The sequence below is a fragment of the Thalassophryne amazonica genome, chromosome 7 (assembly GCF_902500255.1).
Source record: "Thalassophryne amazonica chromosome 7, fThaAma1.1, whole genome shotgun sequence".
Classification (NCBI taxonomy): Eukaryota; Metazoa; Chordata; class Actinopteri; order Batrachoidiformes; family Batrachoididae; genus Thalassophryne; species Thalassophryne amazonica.
This window is the reverse complement of record NC_047109.1, coordinates 90,632,611-90,650,014: the sequence shown is the minus strand read 5'-3', so window position 1 is coordinate 90,650,014 and position 17,404 is coordinate 90,632,611. Positions and strand designations below refer to the sequence as shown.

Genomic DNA, 17,404 nt, shown 5'->3' with positions numbered 1-17,404 from the left:
ACACACACACACACCAATACATATGGAGTCAATAAAGTCACTGGCCATAGCAACTGCATGAAACTAACACAATTTTAAGCCTTTTTCTTCTCTAGCCAGCTCTAAAAGGTTATGTCAAAACTCATTTAACTAGATATTAGAGGAGAAACAATACAGTCAAATTGGAAGCGTAGAAGGTTGCTGGCAGGCAGAGTACAGTCTGAGAAAACTGAGGTAACTTCAAATGAGATGAGGGTGGTTTACACATAGACTTGTCTACACCTTGTAAGTGGTTTAGATGACATCACTACTGCAACTTAACCGAGAAGATCAGGTATTATAAAGTGATACAAATGGAACAATGCCATGGAAAAATCTGTTACATAAAAGGCCACAGCTGAAGCTCTAAGAAAAACCTATTTCTGCGACTGGGCCTGTAACTAATGGTCATTTTTGCGGACGTAACAAGCAGTTATTTTCATGACTGTCTCTCTCGCACAAAGTAAATAAATGATGTAATTGCCTTACATTTTATCAACTATGCACAATCTTATTCAGCGCTGGAGCAACGCCTCAACATACTTTATTATGTAAATATGTTGATTTACATTGTCAATGCGTTGCAATATGGCTGTGTGTAGTCAGAGCATGAACAGAGGAAAAAAAACACCCACGCTCTTCTAAAGTGTGGGAACATTTTAAGCAGAGACCGAACAACGTGGCGCTCTGCAAACTCTGCAAGTTAGAAATGGCACAGTGTTAGTGCACAAGCACCTGAAGCTGCAGCATCCCGGTGTGATTCCTCAAGACTGCAGCGGGAGCAAAACGGTGCCGTCCCGTTTACTTTTGTCCCCGTGTTTGTTGCCGCCATTAAATGCAACGTTACGCCGCTTCCGATGATTCATGTTTCAACGCGGCCAGCGTCACTGACATTTATTTTTAAAAGCGTGATCTGCGCATGTGAGTTTACTGCCACTGGCAGCAGCAGAAAACATGGTGAAGCTAATTAAAAAAGTTAAGGTTTTATATGAATTAGTATGAGATTTCACAGATGGGATGTTCACCAAATAGTGACGCTGCTTACATTCATTTTAAATCAGCACAGAGTGATGTTCTATGAGGTGCCAACATTAAATGACATGACATATGACACCACATATTTTACAGTAAGATGTTTTGCTGCATTGCTGGATCTGAGGTTACACTTTTCTTACTACTTCTAAAAGTGAAGTGAATTTTAGATTTCATTTATTTTGCTGTTTTATTGCTAAATTTCAACTGCACTACATTCCTTAGACTGGGCTATTTTTTGTTGTGGAATAAGGTCCATTTTTTGTTTATTTTAAAGACAAAGGAATAAAATATTGATGCGCGCGCACACACACACACACACACACACACACACACACACACACACACACACACACACACACACACACACACACATTTTCTGCCACTGAAATTGAATTGAACTGAGTGTAGGCCGAAACTGTAAAATAAAGTCAAGTCTGGGAGCATGCACTGGTGCTGCGCTTAACCGCATCCACGACACTACAGAACTGCAATAAGTCCTGGGTGGCAGCAACCCAGGCAGACAATTGGTCCACACATCACTAAAATAACAATGAATGCACCGCAGCCAGGTGAAATGTGGGCATTGCCTTGGCCATCTCCAGCTACTGAGGTCCTCAGTAGCGATACAGCAAGACAAGGAGCACAAGGACCTTAAAAACGTGGACATTTGTTCTTCTGCAAAGACATCAGCATCACCAAACACCTCTTTCCAGGGACAACATGACTCCATAAGCTCTTCCTAGAACCCCTGGCAAAAATTATGGAATCACCGGCCTCGGAGGATGTTCATTCAGTTGTTTAATTTTGTAGAAAAAAAGCAGCTCACAGACATGACACAAAACTAAAGTCATTTCAAATGGCAACTTACTGGCTTTAAGAAACACTATAAGAAATCAAGAAAAAAAAAAAACTGTGGCAGTCAGTAACTGTTACTTTTTTAGACCAAGCAGAGGGAAAAAAATATGGAATCACTCAATTCTGAAGAAAAAATTATGGAATCACCCTGTAAATTTTCATCCCCAAAACTAACACCTGCATCAAATCAGATCTGCTCGATTTACCCTCTTAAAAGAGGGTAAATCATCACGCAATGTTGCAAAAGATGTTGGTTGTTCACAGTCAGCTGTGTCTAAACTCTGGACCAAATACAAACAACATGGGAAGGTTGTTAAAGGCAAACATACTGGTAGACCAAGGAAGACATCAAAGCGTCAAGACAGAAAACTTAAAGCAATATGTCTCAAAAATCGAAAATGCACAACAAAACAAATGAGGAATGAATGGGAGGAAGCTGGAGTCAACGTCTGTGACCGAACTGTAAGAAACCGCCTAAAGGAAATGGGATTTACATACAGAAAAGCTAAACGAAAGCCATCATTAACACCTAAACAGAAAAAAACAAGGTTACAATGGGCTAAGGAAAAGCAATCGTGGACTGTGGATGAAAGTCATATTCAGTGATGAATCTCGAATCTGCATTGGGCAAGGTGATGATGCTGGAACTTTTGTTTGGTGCTGTTCCAATGAGATTTATAAAGATGACTGCCTGAAGAGAACATGTAAATTTCCACAGTCATTGATGATATGGGGCTGCATGTCAGGTAAAGGCACTGGGGAGATGGCTGTCATTACATCATCAATAAATGCACAAGTTTACGTTGATATTTTGGACACTTTTCTTATCCCATCAATTGAAAGGATGTTTGGGGATGATGAAATCATTTTTCAAGATGATAATGCATCTTGCTATAGAGCAAAAACTGTGAAACATTCCTTGCAAAAAGACACATAGGGTCAATGTCATGGCCTGCAAATAGTCCGGATCTTAATCCAATTGAAAATCTTTGGCGTGTATGTGTGGTTAAATTTTCCAAATGACGGAAATCCGTCGTGGTGACGGAGAACTTTAACCCATGCATTAGACGGATTCTTCTCTTTTAAAAGCAAAGTTGGAAATGTTTCTTAAATGGCTCACCATATTTTAAAAAGTATGTAGCACCTGTTAAAAATGCCTCTTGAAGAGGAAAAAACTCATATGTAGGTCACACCTTTTGTTTATTATCAGCTCTTTAATTTGGGACTTTGTGCATTGTTGAAGTGTACTTTTTTTATTACTGGCACTTATTATTATTATTAATAATTTTTTTAGTTCTTTGATTCCTGTGAAGGTCATTCTAAATAATATTATTACTATAATAATAATAATAATAACAACAACAACAACAACAAGTGTGACTTTTGGGTATATAAGTCACACCGACATATAAGTTGCACCTCCCAAACTATTAAAAAAACCTTGGCTTATACTCCGGAAAATACAGTAAATGGTTACTGATCAGTCACTGACATTCATTGTTATTAATGATGGAATTTAATAGCTTTCAACGTCACACGTTTAAGGCACGTTTCAAGTAAAACAATAGTAATAGAAACGGCAAACCCTGAATATAAGACTATTCAAAGAGTTACCAAATTATTCATAGTTTTTGAAAGATAATTATACTGATATTTAATTCAAAGTGTATTTTTCCACGAGAATGTCAAAGTGTTGAAAGAAGGAGAAACACAGTCCTTCAGGTGGTGTAAATCCCATCCTCTCAGCTCTTCTCTGTTGCCAGAAAGTTCCTGAGTGCAGCTTGTGAACAAGAGACCTTGATCAAATGAAGCAGGGAAAAGGTTTATTTATCCAATTCAGCCTGTACAGAAATGGGTGCCATTATAGATCCAGATTCAGACCTCTGTAATAGAGTCCAATTAGGCAGAGGAGTACTAACACATCTCAGAGCCGTAGGATTTAAATACCTTGAAATAATAATAAATGATATCGTTTCACTCCACTGGATGGCACAGCTCCTCCGTGACAGGACATGATGCGTCCAGTGAGCGTTCACAGCCGGGCCATGAATAACTAAAATCTTCATATATCCTCTTTTGTCCCATCTCAATTTGGTCTCTGACAATGGCGGCCTGCAACATAGTGTGTGACTGGGGCAAAGCCCCCCCAGAACTAACACATTTTGACCTCTATGACATTGATGGTCCTGTCTCAAACAGTTTTTCACCTTTGTACTTGTTGACAGCAGATCACTGTCCACCATATCTTTGCTGACCAGTGATCTCGTGTCAGAGCATGTTTAAGACATTTTCATTTTGTGTGAAACATGGTGAAGGACTGATCTTGACACACAATTAAATCAGGCACGTCTGCTGGGCTTGTTCAAACTATAATGCTGCTCGTAATACATGATGGGATGGATGGTTGGCTCTGATTTATAGGTTAGACTTTGAAATCTAAATTGGGTTTTAAATTCACCACTTTAGTGATTTTATTTCAGATTGCTTTTACGTGTTGACAAGGTTCTGATTTGGGGGGATTTTAATATGCATTTTAACAAGCCATTTGATCCTCTGTCTAGAGCCTTTTGTAGCAGCACGGGATATGTTTGGATTTGAACTATTTGTACAGGATCCAACTCATCGCAGTGGGAACACACTGAACTTTGTTTTGGCCTGGGATGTAGAGGGTTACACTACTGAGGTGTTTCTTCTTCTTTTTGTTAAATTTGTGATAACACTTTCCTGTCCAAAGACTGATGAAAAAAGCGGTCTCATTATCTTAATTTATTTATCCACAGTCTTAGCAGAATGTCAAACATCTGGAGATTCTTGGGTCACATTCAGGGGGTGGCGACTATGTTGACACCAGTACTGATAATTTAATTCAGCACTGAAGGGACTTGGAATCAGAAATGGCTCACCAATGATCACTGCCTTCTTAAGCCCCTTTACACAGGACTGTGGCAGTTGTGAGCCTGTTGTGAGGCTTAAAATGAGCCTGATCCGCAGATGTGAAGAGAAAACACTTGTCTCTGTAACTGCTTCAGCAGCCCTTGTGTGTGTTGATGTCTCTTGTGGAGTTTGCCCACTACAGATGATGTCACATTTCCACAGAGATCTGCCACTTTTTGACATATATGCTGGATTTTGAGCAGTTTGCCATCATATTTCCTCACTGTGCGCATGCAGAGAGTGAGAGAGAGAGAGAGAGAGAGAGAGAGAGAGAGAGAGAGAGAGAGACAGAAGGATCTAAATATTAAATGGTTAATTTATCTTGTGTGGGTGTGTGCATGCCTTGCCCATGATTGATGGGCCAGGCATGACTGATGGGTGACTTCAGAGTAAACAAACATGGTGGACGCGGAAGACGCAACGGAGATAACGTTGTGGACCATTTCTAACAGAGAAAAAAAATGATACAAAAAGAAAAGGCGTTGGTTAAAGGAGTGGAGACAGGATGACCACCTGACTTTCTGGTAAGCCATAACAGCCATTTTGATTTTGGATTTCGCTCTGTGAGTCCATCACCTCGCTTTCTGATTGGCTACACATCACATTCAGCAGGCTGTGTGCTCATTTGTGGTCGGGGGACACTACACATGCTGTGATATCAGGCCAATACGATCCAACATGTTGAATATCCATGATTTGCGGTCTGAGCGGTCCCCACGTCCTTCCGAGCAGACTAGGGTGCTTTTAACACACCACAGACGGCAGGAAATTTTGTTAAGATTATCTTTAGTGTCATCACAATAATCGGGGCGTCTGAGATTGTCGGATGGGGAACATTGGGTCCGATATCAGCCTAATTATATTGTCGTGTGAACCAGGCATGAGCCACTGGTTTCCTCAACCCTAACCAACATCCAGACCATGTAAGCACTGAATAGTGTACAAAGGAGCCAGAATATATCCCTGCGGAACACCAATATCCAATGGTGAAAATCCAGTCTTTTTGCCCCAGCTCTGTACAGCACAAACAGTATCTTTCCAAAAGCTGGCTATAATGTCAGCAATGTAATGGGGATCCAATGAATTCTATTATTAATAATTGGTATTTTTACTACGAGCACTACTACTATATCATTCAGAGTGCAGTGACTGTTAAATCAAATCAACAAGTTTATATTTTGCTCAAATCAAATTGCCTTTTAAAACAGATTGTTGTCATAAAATGTTTTAAAATAACTTTTAAATCATATGTTTTTAATTCTGATTCTCAATAGGTAATGACCACAGAAACATAAAAAAAAAAATTACTTCATCAAATTCTGGCACATCAGGTAGAGCACAGTAGGCACCTGTGAAGCAGTGCCAGGTCCTTTTGTGTTTTCAATGTGAGCTGCTCTGGCACAATGTCCAGCAGCACCTTCTGAAGTGCAAGAAATATATGAGCAATGTTTTATCAAGGTATCTACATTTAATTCAGTTTTTACCTTTGGTGCAGGAAATAAAATGTTTATTTTCAAAAGATGTCGACATTATGGCTGCAACTAATCTTTGTCTTTCAGCTGCTTCCATTAGGGGGATGCCACAGCAGATCATCATTCTCCATCTCATCCTGTCCTCTGTATCTTCTTCTATCACACTATGTACCTTCCTCTCCCTCAGCACATCCTTAAACCTCCTCTTTGGCCTCTCTCTTCTCGGTTCCTCAGCATGATTCTCCCTATATACCCTGGGTCCATCACATGTTCAAACCATCTCAATTTCACATTTCTGACACCGTCTCCAAAATGTCTGACCTGTGCCATCCCTCTGATATGCTCATTTCTAATCCTGCCCATCACACCCAAGGTAAATCACAGCACTTTCAGCTCTGCCACCTCCAGCTGTGCGTCCTGTCTTTTAGTTGGCACCACCGCCTCTAACGCATAAATCATAGCTGGTCACACTCTTGGCTCCTTCACGCTTGCAGATATCCTTGTGTCACTAATCACTAATGCCACTTTTCTCCACCGACTTCACCCTACCTGCACTCTCTTCCACACCCTCAATTACTTTGGACAGTTGACCCCAAGTACTAAAACTCATCTACCTTCACTACTTCTACTCCTTGCAAGCACACTATTCCACTGTGGTCCCTCTCATTCACACACAATGTCTTATTCTGACTTTCATTCCGCTTCTGTCTATGTATATCTCCACCTCTTCACTCTCATTGCAGATCACAATGTCGTCTGCAAACATGGAGACCTGTTTGATCCCATCTGTCAACCTGTTCATCACCACTTCAAAGAAGAAAGGGCTCCAAGCTGATCCTTGATGTAATTCCACCTCCACCTTGAATGCATCTGTCATTCGTACTGCACATCTCAATGCTGTCATACTATCCTTGTACATATGCTGCACCACCCTCACATACTTCTCTGCCACTCCAGACTTCGTCATGCAATACCACAACTTTTCTTTTGCCATCCTATCATATGCTTTCTCCAAGTCCACAGACACACAAACTGGCAATCTCTATACTTTTTAAACAGCAATTTTAACACAAACACTGCACCTGTAATGCTCCCTCTTGACATGAAACCATATTCCCCAACACAGAGCTTCACTTCTTTTCTCAGCCTAGTTTCTACTACTATTTCCCATTACTTCACGTTGTGGCTGGCCAACTTTAAGCCGCTGTAGTGACTGCAGTGCTAGACATCGTCCTTATTCTTCAAATCTGGAATCAGTACACGTCTTCTCTGCCTCAAGCATCTTCTCACTTTCCAAAATTTTAATAAACAATCTGGATGAAAACTCAACTGCCATATCTCCTAAAAATGTCTGTGCCTCGACTGGAATGTCATCTGAACCAACTGCCTTTTCACTATTCACCCTCTTCAAAACTGTCCTCACTTAATCCTTACTAATCTGTGTCACTTCCCGTTTTACTCTTACCCCAACACCAAGGCTTCCCTCCCTCATTTTCTCATTCAACAGCTCCACAAAATACTTCCTCCATCTTTTCAACACACTGTCGTCACTTGTCAGCACATTTACATCCTTTACTACCCTAACCTGTTATTGAGGGGTAGTGGCCAAGATGTCAGTGCGCTTGGTTTCAGTGCGGATGTTTCCCGGCTCAAACCCCACCCCTACCCCTATTTCTTCATGCAATGTACAGTTGCATTAGGGAGGGCATCTGGCATGCCAAATCAACATGCAGATCTGCTGTGGTGACCCCAAGTGAAAAAACAAGGGAGCAGCTGAAGGGCCTCACTTACTTACTACCCTAACCTGTTACACAAACTTTCCAGTTCAGTCCCTATGTCTGGCCAATGGGTAGAAGTCCTTTTCTCAATCAGTGTTCAAATTCATGCACAGCTGACCATATGCCCAGTCAAAAAGAAAAAAAAAATCAAAACCCAAAGAGACATCTTTATGCCTCATTTAGACCAAACAAAATCCCAAAAGCCAATGATTTTCCATTGAGATCCCTTTTGACTGAAAGTTAGCTGAAATACAAATTTCATCTCGTGAACCATGGCAGCTGTCAAAAGAACATTTTAGTTCAATCTCCTCCTGATATAGAACCAATTTCCCAATTTAGCTGGACAAAGATAATTTTAACAAATAATTTGGTTTACAACTTAAATCTGTTTGATAAGTTTAAAAATTATATCAGTCACCAGTTGAAACCAGTATATCTTAAATAAGATAAGATAAAATAAGGCTTTACTGATCCCACAATGGGGAAAATCACTTGTTGCAGCAGCAAAAGTCATACAGTAGTAAAGAAAAAAAATTACATTAAAGACAGGTGACAAAACAAGTCAGAATTGTTGTTTTCAAAAACTCTGAACATTTGTGTTTGGCTGTAAAGCGACGGAGACAGAAAAAGAAACAGTTAAGTGTTTCCTTACCCTCCCTCCTCCTGAAATCCTTCCAGTTCATCTCTCTGCTCTGCAAGCGTGGACTCCAAGTCCAGGTAGCTTCCATTATGGGACAGCTGAAGGGTGCAGTCATCAGGCTGAAAAGGAAAAAACGATCACTTAAATTTTAACACAAAACTTAAACACAGCAAAAGTGTCCCTGTGACACTGTTGTCATTTGCACACCCAACGCCCATATCGTGTCAGTAGCAAGTATAACTGTGTTCATTTGTGCACCCATGAAGGTACTGGTCCTAACACGAGGTGTGGTCAGGCGCCATGCAGGTGCATTACAATCATGAGGTCAGTAAAAACAATTGTGCTATATATATATATATATATATATATATATATATATATATATATATATATATATATACACACACACACACACACTAATACGGAGGATAGCTGACTTCTACATTTTTTTAAGTATTGACATAGAAAAAATCACTGGCTTTTAATAAAGTCTTAAGATTTAACCTGTTTTCAGTTGTGTTCAATTTTCTAAAATGAATTTTTGTTGTCAGCAGTGTTGCCACAGTTACTTAGAAAAATTACTTTATTAGGTATGTTTTACAGTTACATTATACAGTTACTTCATTAGCAGCTGCCGACAACTTTTAACCAATAAATAATGTAACTAATAAGGTAACTAGTAATCTTGGTTGCATAACTTGGTTACTCTTACGATTGAGTAATCAGCAAAGTAATAAATAGTTTCTTTGCTGAATCTTAATCTTACTCAATCTTAAAAATAACCAAGTTAGATTACTTGTTTAGTTACATTCAGCACCTGCTGACAATTTGACCGCAGCTGCTAATGAAGTAACTGTATAAAGTAACTGTAAAATGTACCTAAAAAGTACCTAATAAAGTAACATTTCTAAGTAACTGTGGCAACACCGGTCATCAATAAGCTTTTCTGAAGCTGCTTAACCAGTACAATGTTCCATGTAAAGAAATTACGAATAACTGAAGTTTTATATTTACACTGTGACAGTGTTAATGGTAAATGGACTGCATTTATATAGCGCTTTTCCATCTGCATCAGATGCTCAAAGCGCTTTACAATTATGCCTCACATTCACCCCGATGTCAGGGTGCTGCCATACAAGGCGCTCACTACACAGCGGGAGCAATAAGGGATTAAAGGCCTTGCCCAAGGGCCCTTAGTAATCTTCCAGTCAGGCGGGGATTTGAACCCATGATCTTCTGGACTCAAGCCCAACACCTTAACTACTAGACCACTTTCACCTCCCCTAGATCAAATTATTTTATTTATTTATTGGTTTATTTATTTTTTGTCCTGTGTCGGACACTGCTGAGACAATTCTGCTGTTTTGTCCGGAGTGTGAACATGTTGATTCTGGGTTTGGGGTCACATGCAGACAGAAAATGTCCAGATTTGAATCTGCTATCTGGGATGTAGAGGATGGACAGACTGATGAATTCTGTCAGGTCTGCAGCAATCTCACAGGCATTTATTTTGAAATACAGGCTCTTATAGTGTAAGTGAGACATAAACAGGCTTGTTGTTTCAAAAATTACTAAATTCTCAAAAAATATTGGCCCGATCACCTTGCTGTTTTCACGACTTGAATCCTCAAGAAAAAAAAAATACATAAGTATGTCAAAGGATAAAAATCAGCTCTTTCTGCATTTCAACTAATGCTCTGGATACACAAACACACTTAGGCCACTTATCATTTATTATACACAGACAAATACACCTACACACCCCCAGATGCTCAAGTGGCTTGAGGTTTCTGTCTGCCACATACTTATCAACTGCTGTCGGCGCTTAGCAGTGACATGTTATAGCCCAGTCACACGGCACTTAATGCAGGGCAACGAAGTGCTAACGAAACAAGAAATCTGGACTTTAGTTGTCATCATTTAACCTTTGTTCAGCTTCGTTTCAGTAGCGGTCGCTTCATCAGGCTTTTTAAACTGTTGAAAAATTTGAACGAAGGGCAACGAAAACCTCAATTCATCCGTATTTCATTTTTCTGTCGTTCTTGATGTTTTTTAATCGTTTGCTTAGTTTTTGTAACATTAGCCTTTAGTTTGACTTCGTTTGACCAGCTGAATGTTTTCAAACAGTGCCGAAACTGGTTTGTTTTGTTCTGGATGAGGAACCAGAGCAGGTGGACCCACGGACGCGCGCATAGATCTCCACAGCTTTTGTTTGCAGTTTCCCCAGGACTCAGGCGCTATGAGCTCCATCCCAGCGCCAAGTCCTTTAACTTGGCGATGCAGACACACACTGCTCCAGCAGTGGCTCCAGCTGCGTTTCGTTTAAAGCGTCGAGATCAACGTTAGCTTCGGTTTTGTTTAGTTCCTCTTTCATATCTTTTGCGCTCTTGCTTCGCAGGCTATTCTGTGATAAAGCTCTTTCGTCCACCTTTTCTCAACGAATTGTGACTTTTTTTTTTACTTTTTTCCCCTTCCTTCAGGAATTGTCATGTGCCGTGTGAGTGGGCCATTAGCAGACCGTTGCCTCTTATCTCTCTGTTTGCGCCAACTGACAAACTATCACTGCACATGATGATTTTGGGATTTTGCTCAGGATGTGTGATTTGTCTGGACTTGAACAGCTGTCATCAGTTGACTGATCAGGGAGATAAACAGTGAGACTGCTGCCACTGTCACCTGTGTGATTGCTCAGGAGGTTTGGTAAGGTTAGCCCTTATCCGTGTAACGTGCCTTGAGGCAGCATTGTTGTGATTTGGTGCTATATAAATAAACTGAAACGGAACATGTTAACAGGTACATTAAAGTTTACGTGGACTCACCATCTGTTTTCTTTTTTCCATGATTTGTATAATCCACGTTTTTCCTTGTATTGCTCTATTCTTTGGAAAAACCAAAGTTTTTTCCATGTAGCGATCCGGTCGGAAGAGGAGAAAAGCGAGGTTTCTGAACCAGACAACAGTTGCGTGTCTTTCAGTCCATGCAATTGTTTTTAAAAAAAAAAAAAAGTATTTGTGTTTTTCATGGCTGTTGTTATGTGTCGGACGCAGCTCGGAGAACCGACCAGCGTTTGAAGGACCCAGTATGAAATAAGCAGAGCACGGTACAAAGGCTAACTGAATTTAATACATAACAGTGATACAAAAATAACAGAAAGTGCGGTCTGGCGTGGTGCGCTCCCAGCAGCGCTAACGGTCCGGAGCCAGAAGCTGTTCGGACCCAAGGACCCCGCCGACACCCCCCAGGTGGCCGCAACAAACCGAGTCTGTGAAAGAAGGAACCATTATGTGAGTCCACACTCTACACACAGAGAGAACACTTAAAGGTGTACAAACAGCAAACACTTCCTGGCTTGATTACTAATCAGCTTCCCAACCTGCAGGCATGGAACATCTAGTTCACAAAACTCCACTGCAGTGGAAGCCGATACATGACTAACATACAGCTCAATATAAAAAGGTGTGAGGGACACCACATTTACTGACTGTATAAATGTTAGTCACAAAATCTAACGTACCTCAGGAAGTGTGTTGACGAGCGTGAGACCTCACCCCCTCCTCTTTCACAGACCGTGCATCAAACCCTGGACGTTCTCTGCATCCACTGATGATGAGATGGCTCCCGAGACGACGATCTCACCCGTCTGGTCACAAGGTCGAGTCTCTGGCAAATACACACTGTATACTCCAGTCTTAAATGCCACCATGTTCCAATCCATATAGATGCACCTCAGCTGTGAGTCCTGACGAGCCGCAGGTGATCAGGGTGAGGTCCTGATAACCTCAGCAACACAGCCACTCAGTCCCAAATGCAAGCCACCTGGAAGGAAAAACAAAAGACAGAAACAAAAAGGCAGCCAGGCCCCCCAGCCATACAACAGCTGTGTTGTTTTCCAGCCATCGAAAGTCCAGTGAAAGGTGCTAATTAACCGATGGTCATTTTTTAGCAGATCAGTTGACGCTGTCCGCTTGAATGAGGGAGAAATGTGCAAGCGTTGATCGCTCAATCAATCAGCGCTGTGACAAGGACACACCCACGAATAAGGTCCAATCAGGACTCTTGTCCCTTGTGAAACACGGGGACTGTTTACCAAAATAAACTAAGCATATGGTTTGTCTACAAGCTGTGGCAAGTGGAGCTGGAGTTGGCCTCAAGATCATTGCCTATCCCCCGAAATTTTGCATCAGATTTACATTGATTTAAAAAAATGATGGAATGGTAAATGGACTGCATCAAAATATTCAGCCTCAAAAGCTTCAACCTAAAAAAAAAAAATTCAACCTCAAAAAATTCAACCTAAAAAAATTAAATCTAAAATAAAAAAACTAAAAAAATGTAACCTCAAAAAAAGCAGGGAGAAGCAACCGATCCCTGTCTCAATCATCCAACGTTCAGCAATGTTGGATAATTGATATGCTGTCGTCTTCTTTCGATTTGGTCTCAGTGTCACATGACGAATGGAGCAAAACATGATTGGCTGAACGCTGGATGATGGAGACAGGGATCAATTACTTCTCCCTGCTTTTCTATTTTTTTAGGTTGATTTTTCTTTTTAGGTTGAATTTTTGAGGCTGAATATTTTGATGCTAAACAAATTCAACTTCAAACTCTGATTTTGATGCTAAAAAAATTCAAATTCAAACTTTGATGGCACAGATTTACTTCCATAATTTATTTGCATGTTAGTAAATGTGCCTACATTGCCATATCATGAAATGTGGTTATGGAGAATATTAGTATTAAAAATGTAATAGTATTCATATTAGTTTTGGCAAACATTATCTAACATTTTACAAACATTCCTCATGTTCTTGCATTGAAACAGAGTGAAAGAAAGGTAATTAAAGAGGAAGGTAAATAAAGCAACACAATACCAACTGAACCAAGTAGGTCCAGATTCTGGAGTGAAAGGAAGGAATGAGGGCCAATGCTAGTCCCATTTATTTTAGGCTGAGGGACAAACGTGCATTTGAAAATAATGGGTGAAACAGAGACCTGAAATGTTGTGTGAAGGAGAGGACTCAACAAGTCATATAGTCTGACCACAGTCTGGACCTTGACTGAAAATGTGTACTTGGACTGTATGGATTTTTTCTAAATGAACTTCATAGAGAATGATTCAAATACTGCATAGAAATCAAAAGGGACATTTATTTGAAATTAAGATCTCAGTCTTTACTCCTTGTTATTTTATAGGTTTTCAAGTACTGCTGAGATTTGTGGATCAGATTTTTCATTTATTTATTTTTGCTCCATTGCAGTAGGAATGTTGCCTGCTTTACGCTCTGTGTCACAAACCTGAAATAGACAAAAACACCAGGCTGAAGTGGCCGCTGTAACCAGTAATTAGCTAACTGTGGAAATTATGCATTTCTGCACAGAAGTTTTTAACTCTCAGTTGAAGAGAAAACACACACCAACAAAGTCGCTGACATCTACACAAATTCACCCATCATCCATTGACGTGTATCCATGCAAACATCCAACAACTCATCCATGTAATATACATTCTTATTCGCCAATCTGCCCTCTTTAAATTCCCTTCAAATAAAATCAACCTAGATTACAGGTCTTGCCTAGTAAAACCTTGCTGGCAAGAGGCACAGAAATAGCCCGTAATCCAAGAACACTGCTACCAGATTAACAGTAGCCAAGCCTTCCTTCACTGTCCCCCACCCAGGACATGAACCCGCGGTGGCCCTATGATGGCCAAGTCCACAAGTACTCCACTAACACACTGAGGTCTGGCCTCTCCCTTCAACCACCATACTGTGGTCCACTGACCAGCCAGGCAGTTAAAGCAGAAAGCACTAAAAATAAAACACCATGTAATTTCCAATTTAAATCTACTATCTCACTCCAAATTTGTTTGGTCGTCTACAGAGGAAAGACATCTGGACATCCAAGATAACTTGTACAATAGAATATGCAAGTTTCAGATTTGAAATGTGATGCCCAGTGAGTCCACAATTAGATTATTCTTCGGCTTTGGGAAAGCTTTAGGCCATGTGCTATGGCTCCTCGATTAAATTCATAATCACAGTTATTTTGGCCAAAATTGAAATCCAGATTGTTTTAGTACAATTACGCTTCAACTTTCAAAACATCCTTTGTTTACTGAAACAAAAATTGCATTCTGACAGCGAGTTTTCTTAAAATACATAAATTTTTAAACAGAACAGAAAATAAACCTCGCCCAGACCTCCCGATCCACACACACCTCCCCCAGCTCCTCCGGGGGAACCCCAAGGCGTTCCCAAGCCAGCCGAGACGTGCCCGGAACCTCAACTGACTCCTTTCGACGTGGAGGAGCAGTGGCTCGACTCCGAGCTCCTCCCGAGTGACCGAGCTCCTCACCCTATCTCTAAGGGAGCGCCCAGCCACCCTGCGGAGGAAACTTTTATATTATATATATATATATATATATATATATATATATATATATATATATATATATATATATATATATATATAAAAATTTGTTTTTCTGCGAAGCCTGGGCAGGACAAATTAAGTTTTAACCATACTAGTGAAGTCCAACATCTTAACTTTGATAGGAGCGTTTTCTAAATACATATTTTTGCAGACTGAGTAGTAGGCCGCCAGCCAATACCCGATCCCATGCACCCCCCCACCCATATCAGAGTAAAACTACTTTTTTCTGAAGCCTTAGCATGTCCACTATCTGAATATGACTGGCAACAGTGTATAAACTGGGATGCACTATGCCATTTCAACACATTTTAGACGATACTGTCAACCGCATCAAAGTTTCCGACGCGATTCGTAGAAATGTGTTTTGCATCATATCTCCGCTTCTGACTGGGATAAAATCATAATCTTGGTGTTTACCAGGACTCCACTGGCAAACTTTATGATGAGCTATCTCTGACCAATTCTGAGAAAAGTCAGCTGACACTCAAACATACATTTTCGCATGGTTCTAGTTACTCTTTGTCATTTACACCTTTCCTTATGCCAAAATTTGTCAAAAGTATTCTTTTGACACATCATAGTTCCAGTATCATGTACTAAAATTATATTTCAGGTATATTTAACCTCCAGAAACACAACATTTTGATAAAGAGAAAGTTTTTTTGTATTTTTTCCTTTCTGCCAGAGACCCATAAGCATGATAAGGTTACTTAAGATTAAGTGTTTTATTATTTTGTTCAAAATTTGTTGAAAGTAGTCTTTTGACATATCATCTTTAGTATCGTGTACTGAAATAATATTTTATCTGTTCAAGATGTGCACCAGCTCAAGATTCACAACATTTTGACAAGCAGAAGTTTTTCTGTATTTCTTTTTCCACCACAGACATGCATGAGGTTAGTTAAGATAAAGATAAGTGTTTTTATTATTATTTTGTTCATTTCTAATACCTTAAATTTCTAGTTTAGAGAATTAGTTAGTCCAAATTTGACATCAATCATATTTCTTTCCAGGACACGTGATATGTTGAGAGCCTGAAGTATGTCTGACGGTGACACACATCAATCCACTAGGGGCCAAACCTCCAAAAAACCAAGACGGGATAATACTCCACTGTCAACAAGACAGCCACCAGTATGCATCGTCCAGGTGCCTGGATTGAAATTTGAGAAAAAAGGAGCCATTAAACTCTTCTCTTCTACTGAAGATGGTGAGAACACGCTGACCAAACTGCAGGGCATAAAACGAAACTTTGATGCGGTTGACGGTATCATCTAAAATTTGTTGAAATAACATAGTGCATCCCAGTTTATACACTGTTACCAGTCATATTCAGATAATGGACATGCTAAAGCTTCAGGAAAAAGTAGTTTCACTCTGACATGGGGGTGGGGGGGTGTACTGGCTGGCAGCCTAAGTGGACTTCATAACAGCTGGCTTGGGTGTGGGTATTCAAAATTATCACCAGCATATTGCCTATACATCTGTGGCGCCATGAGTGGGGCTAACATCAGGAAGTGATTGATACCTTCAAATTAGTGCTAATGGTGCTAACATACACATTAAATTAATTTAAATTGCAGTCTGCAGTGTACCCAGCAAACACAATAATGCAGGACAGCAACCATTTTGTCTTGCGTACATTAGTCTCATATTTGTTGGAAGTCAAAAACATAATGCAAATCAAAATTTGATTAATTGGCCAGCCCTAGCATGAACACTGTAAAATGAGTGAATTAAACAGATGCAATAAATAAAGGATTCCATACATCCATATTAGCACAATAACTCAAAAACAACATCTGTTATCATTTTGTATGTCTCCGTATTAAAAGGGCATATGATGAGGATGAACTTATTAAAACTCGGTAAATGTTGATGCACCACATTGCTTATGTAATATACCATATAACTGCTAGCTGCTGGACATGTCAGGGCTTGCTGCAGGGAATAATCATATTACCACATGCATGATAAAAATTAGAACCAGGTGTGGTTGAAGTTACATGTTGTCAGTTTTCTTCATTTACAAAGGCCAAGTCTGATGGCTACCAAAGATAGTGGTTTTGTGTGCAAAAACTAACCACAATTACATGAGAATGCACATTTTGCCTAAACTGCTGTTTTGTCTGCTATACTACAAATCAGACAACAAATCTGACAGTACCCATGTGTCTTACAGGTTGTTAAAGGTGAGAGTGAAAATCTGTCATGCAAGTAATTTAGAACAGTTAACAAGC

At 40.0% G+C, this 17,404-nt stretch overlaps 1 protein-coding gene across 1 annotated transcript in view; it reads right to left on the bottom strand.

The window, feature by feature from the left end:
• fhod3b (formin homology 2 domain containing 3b) overlaps positions 1-17,404 on the bottom strand; it is a 281,393-nt gene that overhangs the window by 256,870 nt on the left and 7,119 nt on the right. The window contains exon 2 of the mRNA XM_034175031.1: positions 8,745-8,851. Coding sequence (XP_034030922.1) covers positions 8,745-8,851 — 107 coding nt within the window. The remainder of the gene's footprint in view (positions 1-8,744; positions 8,852-17,404) is intronic.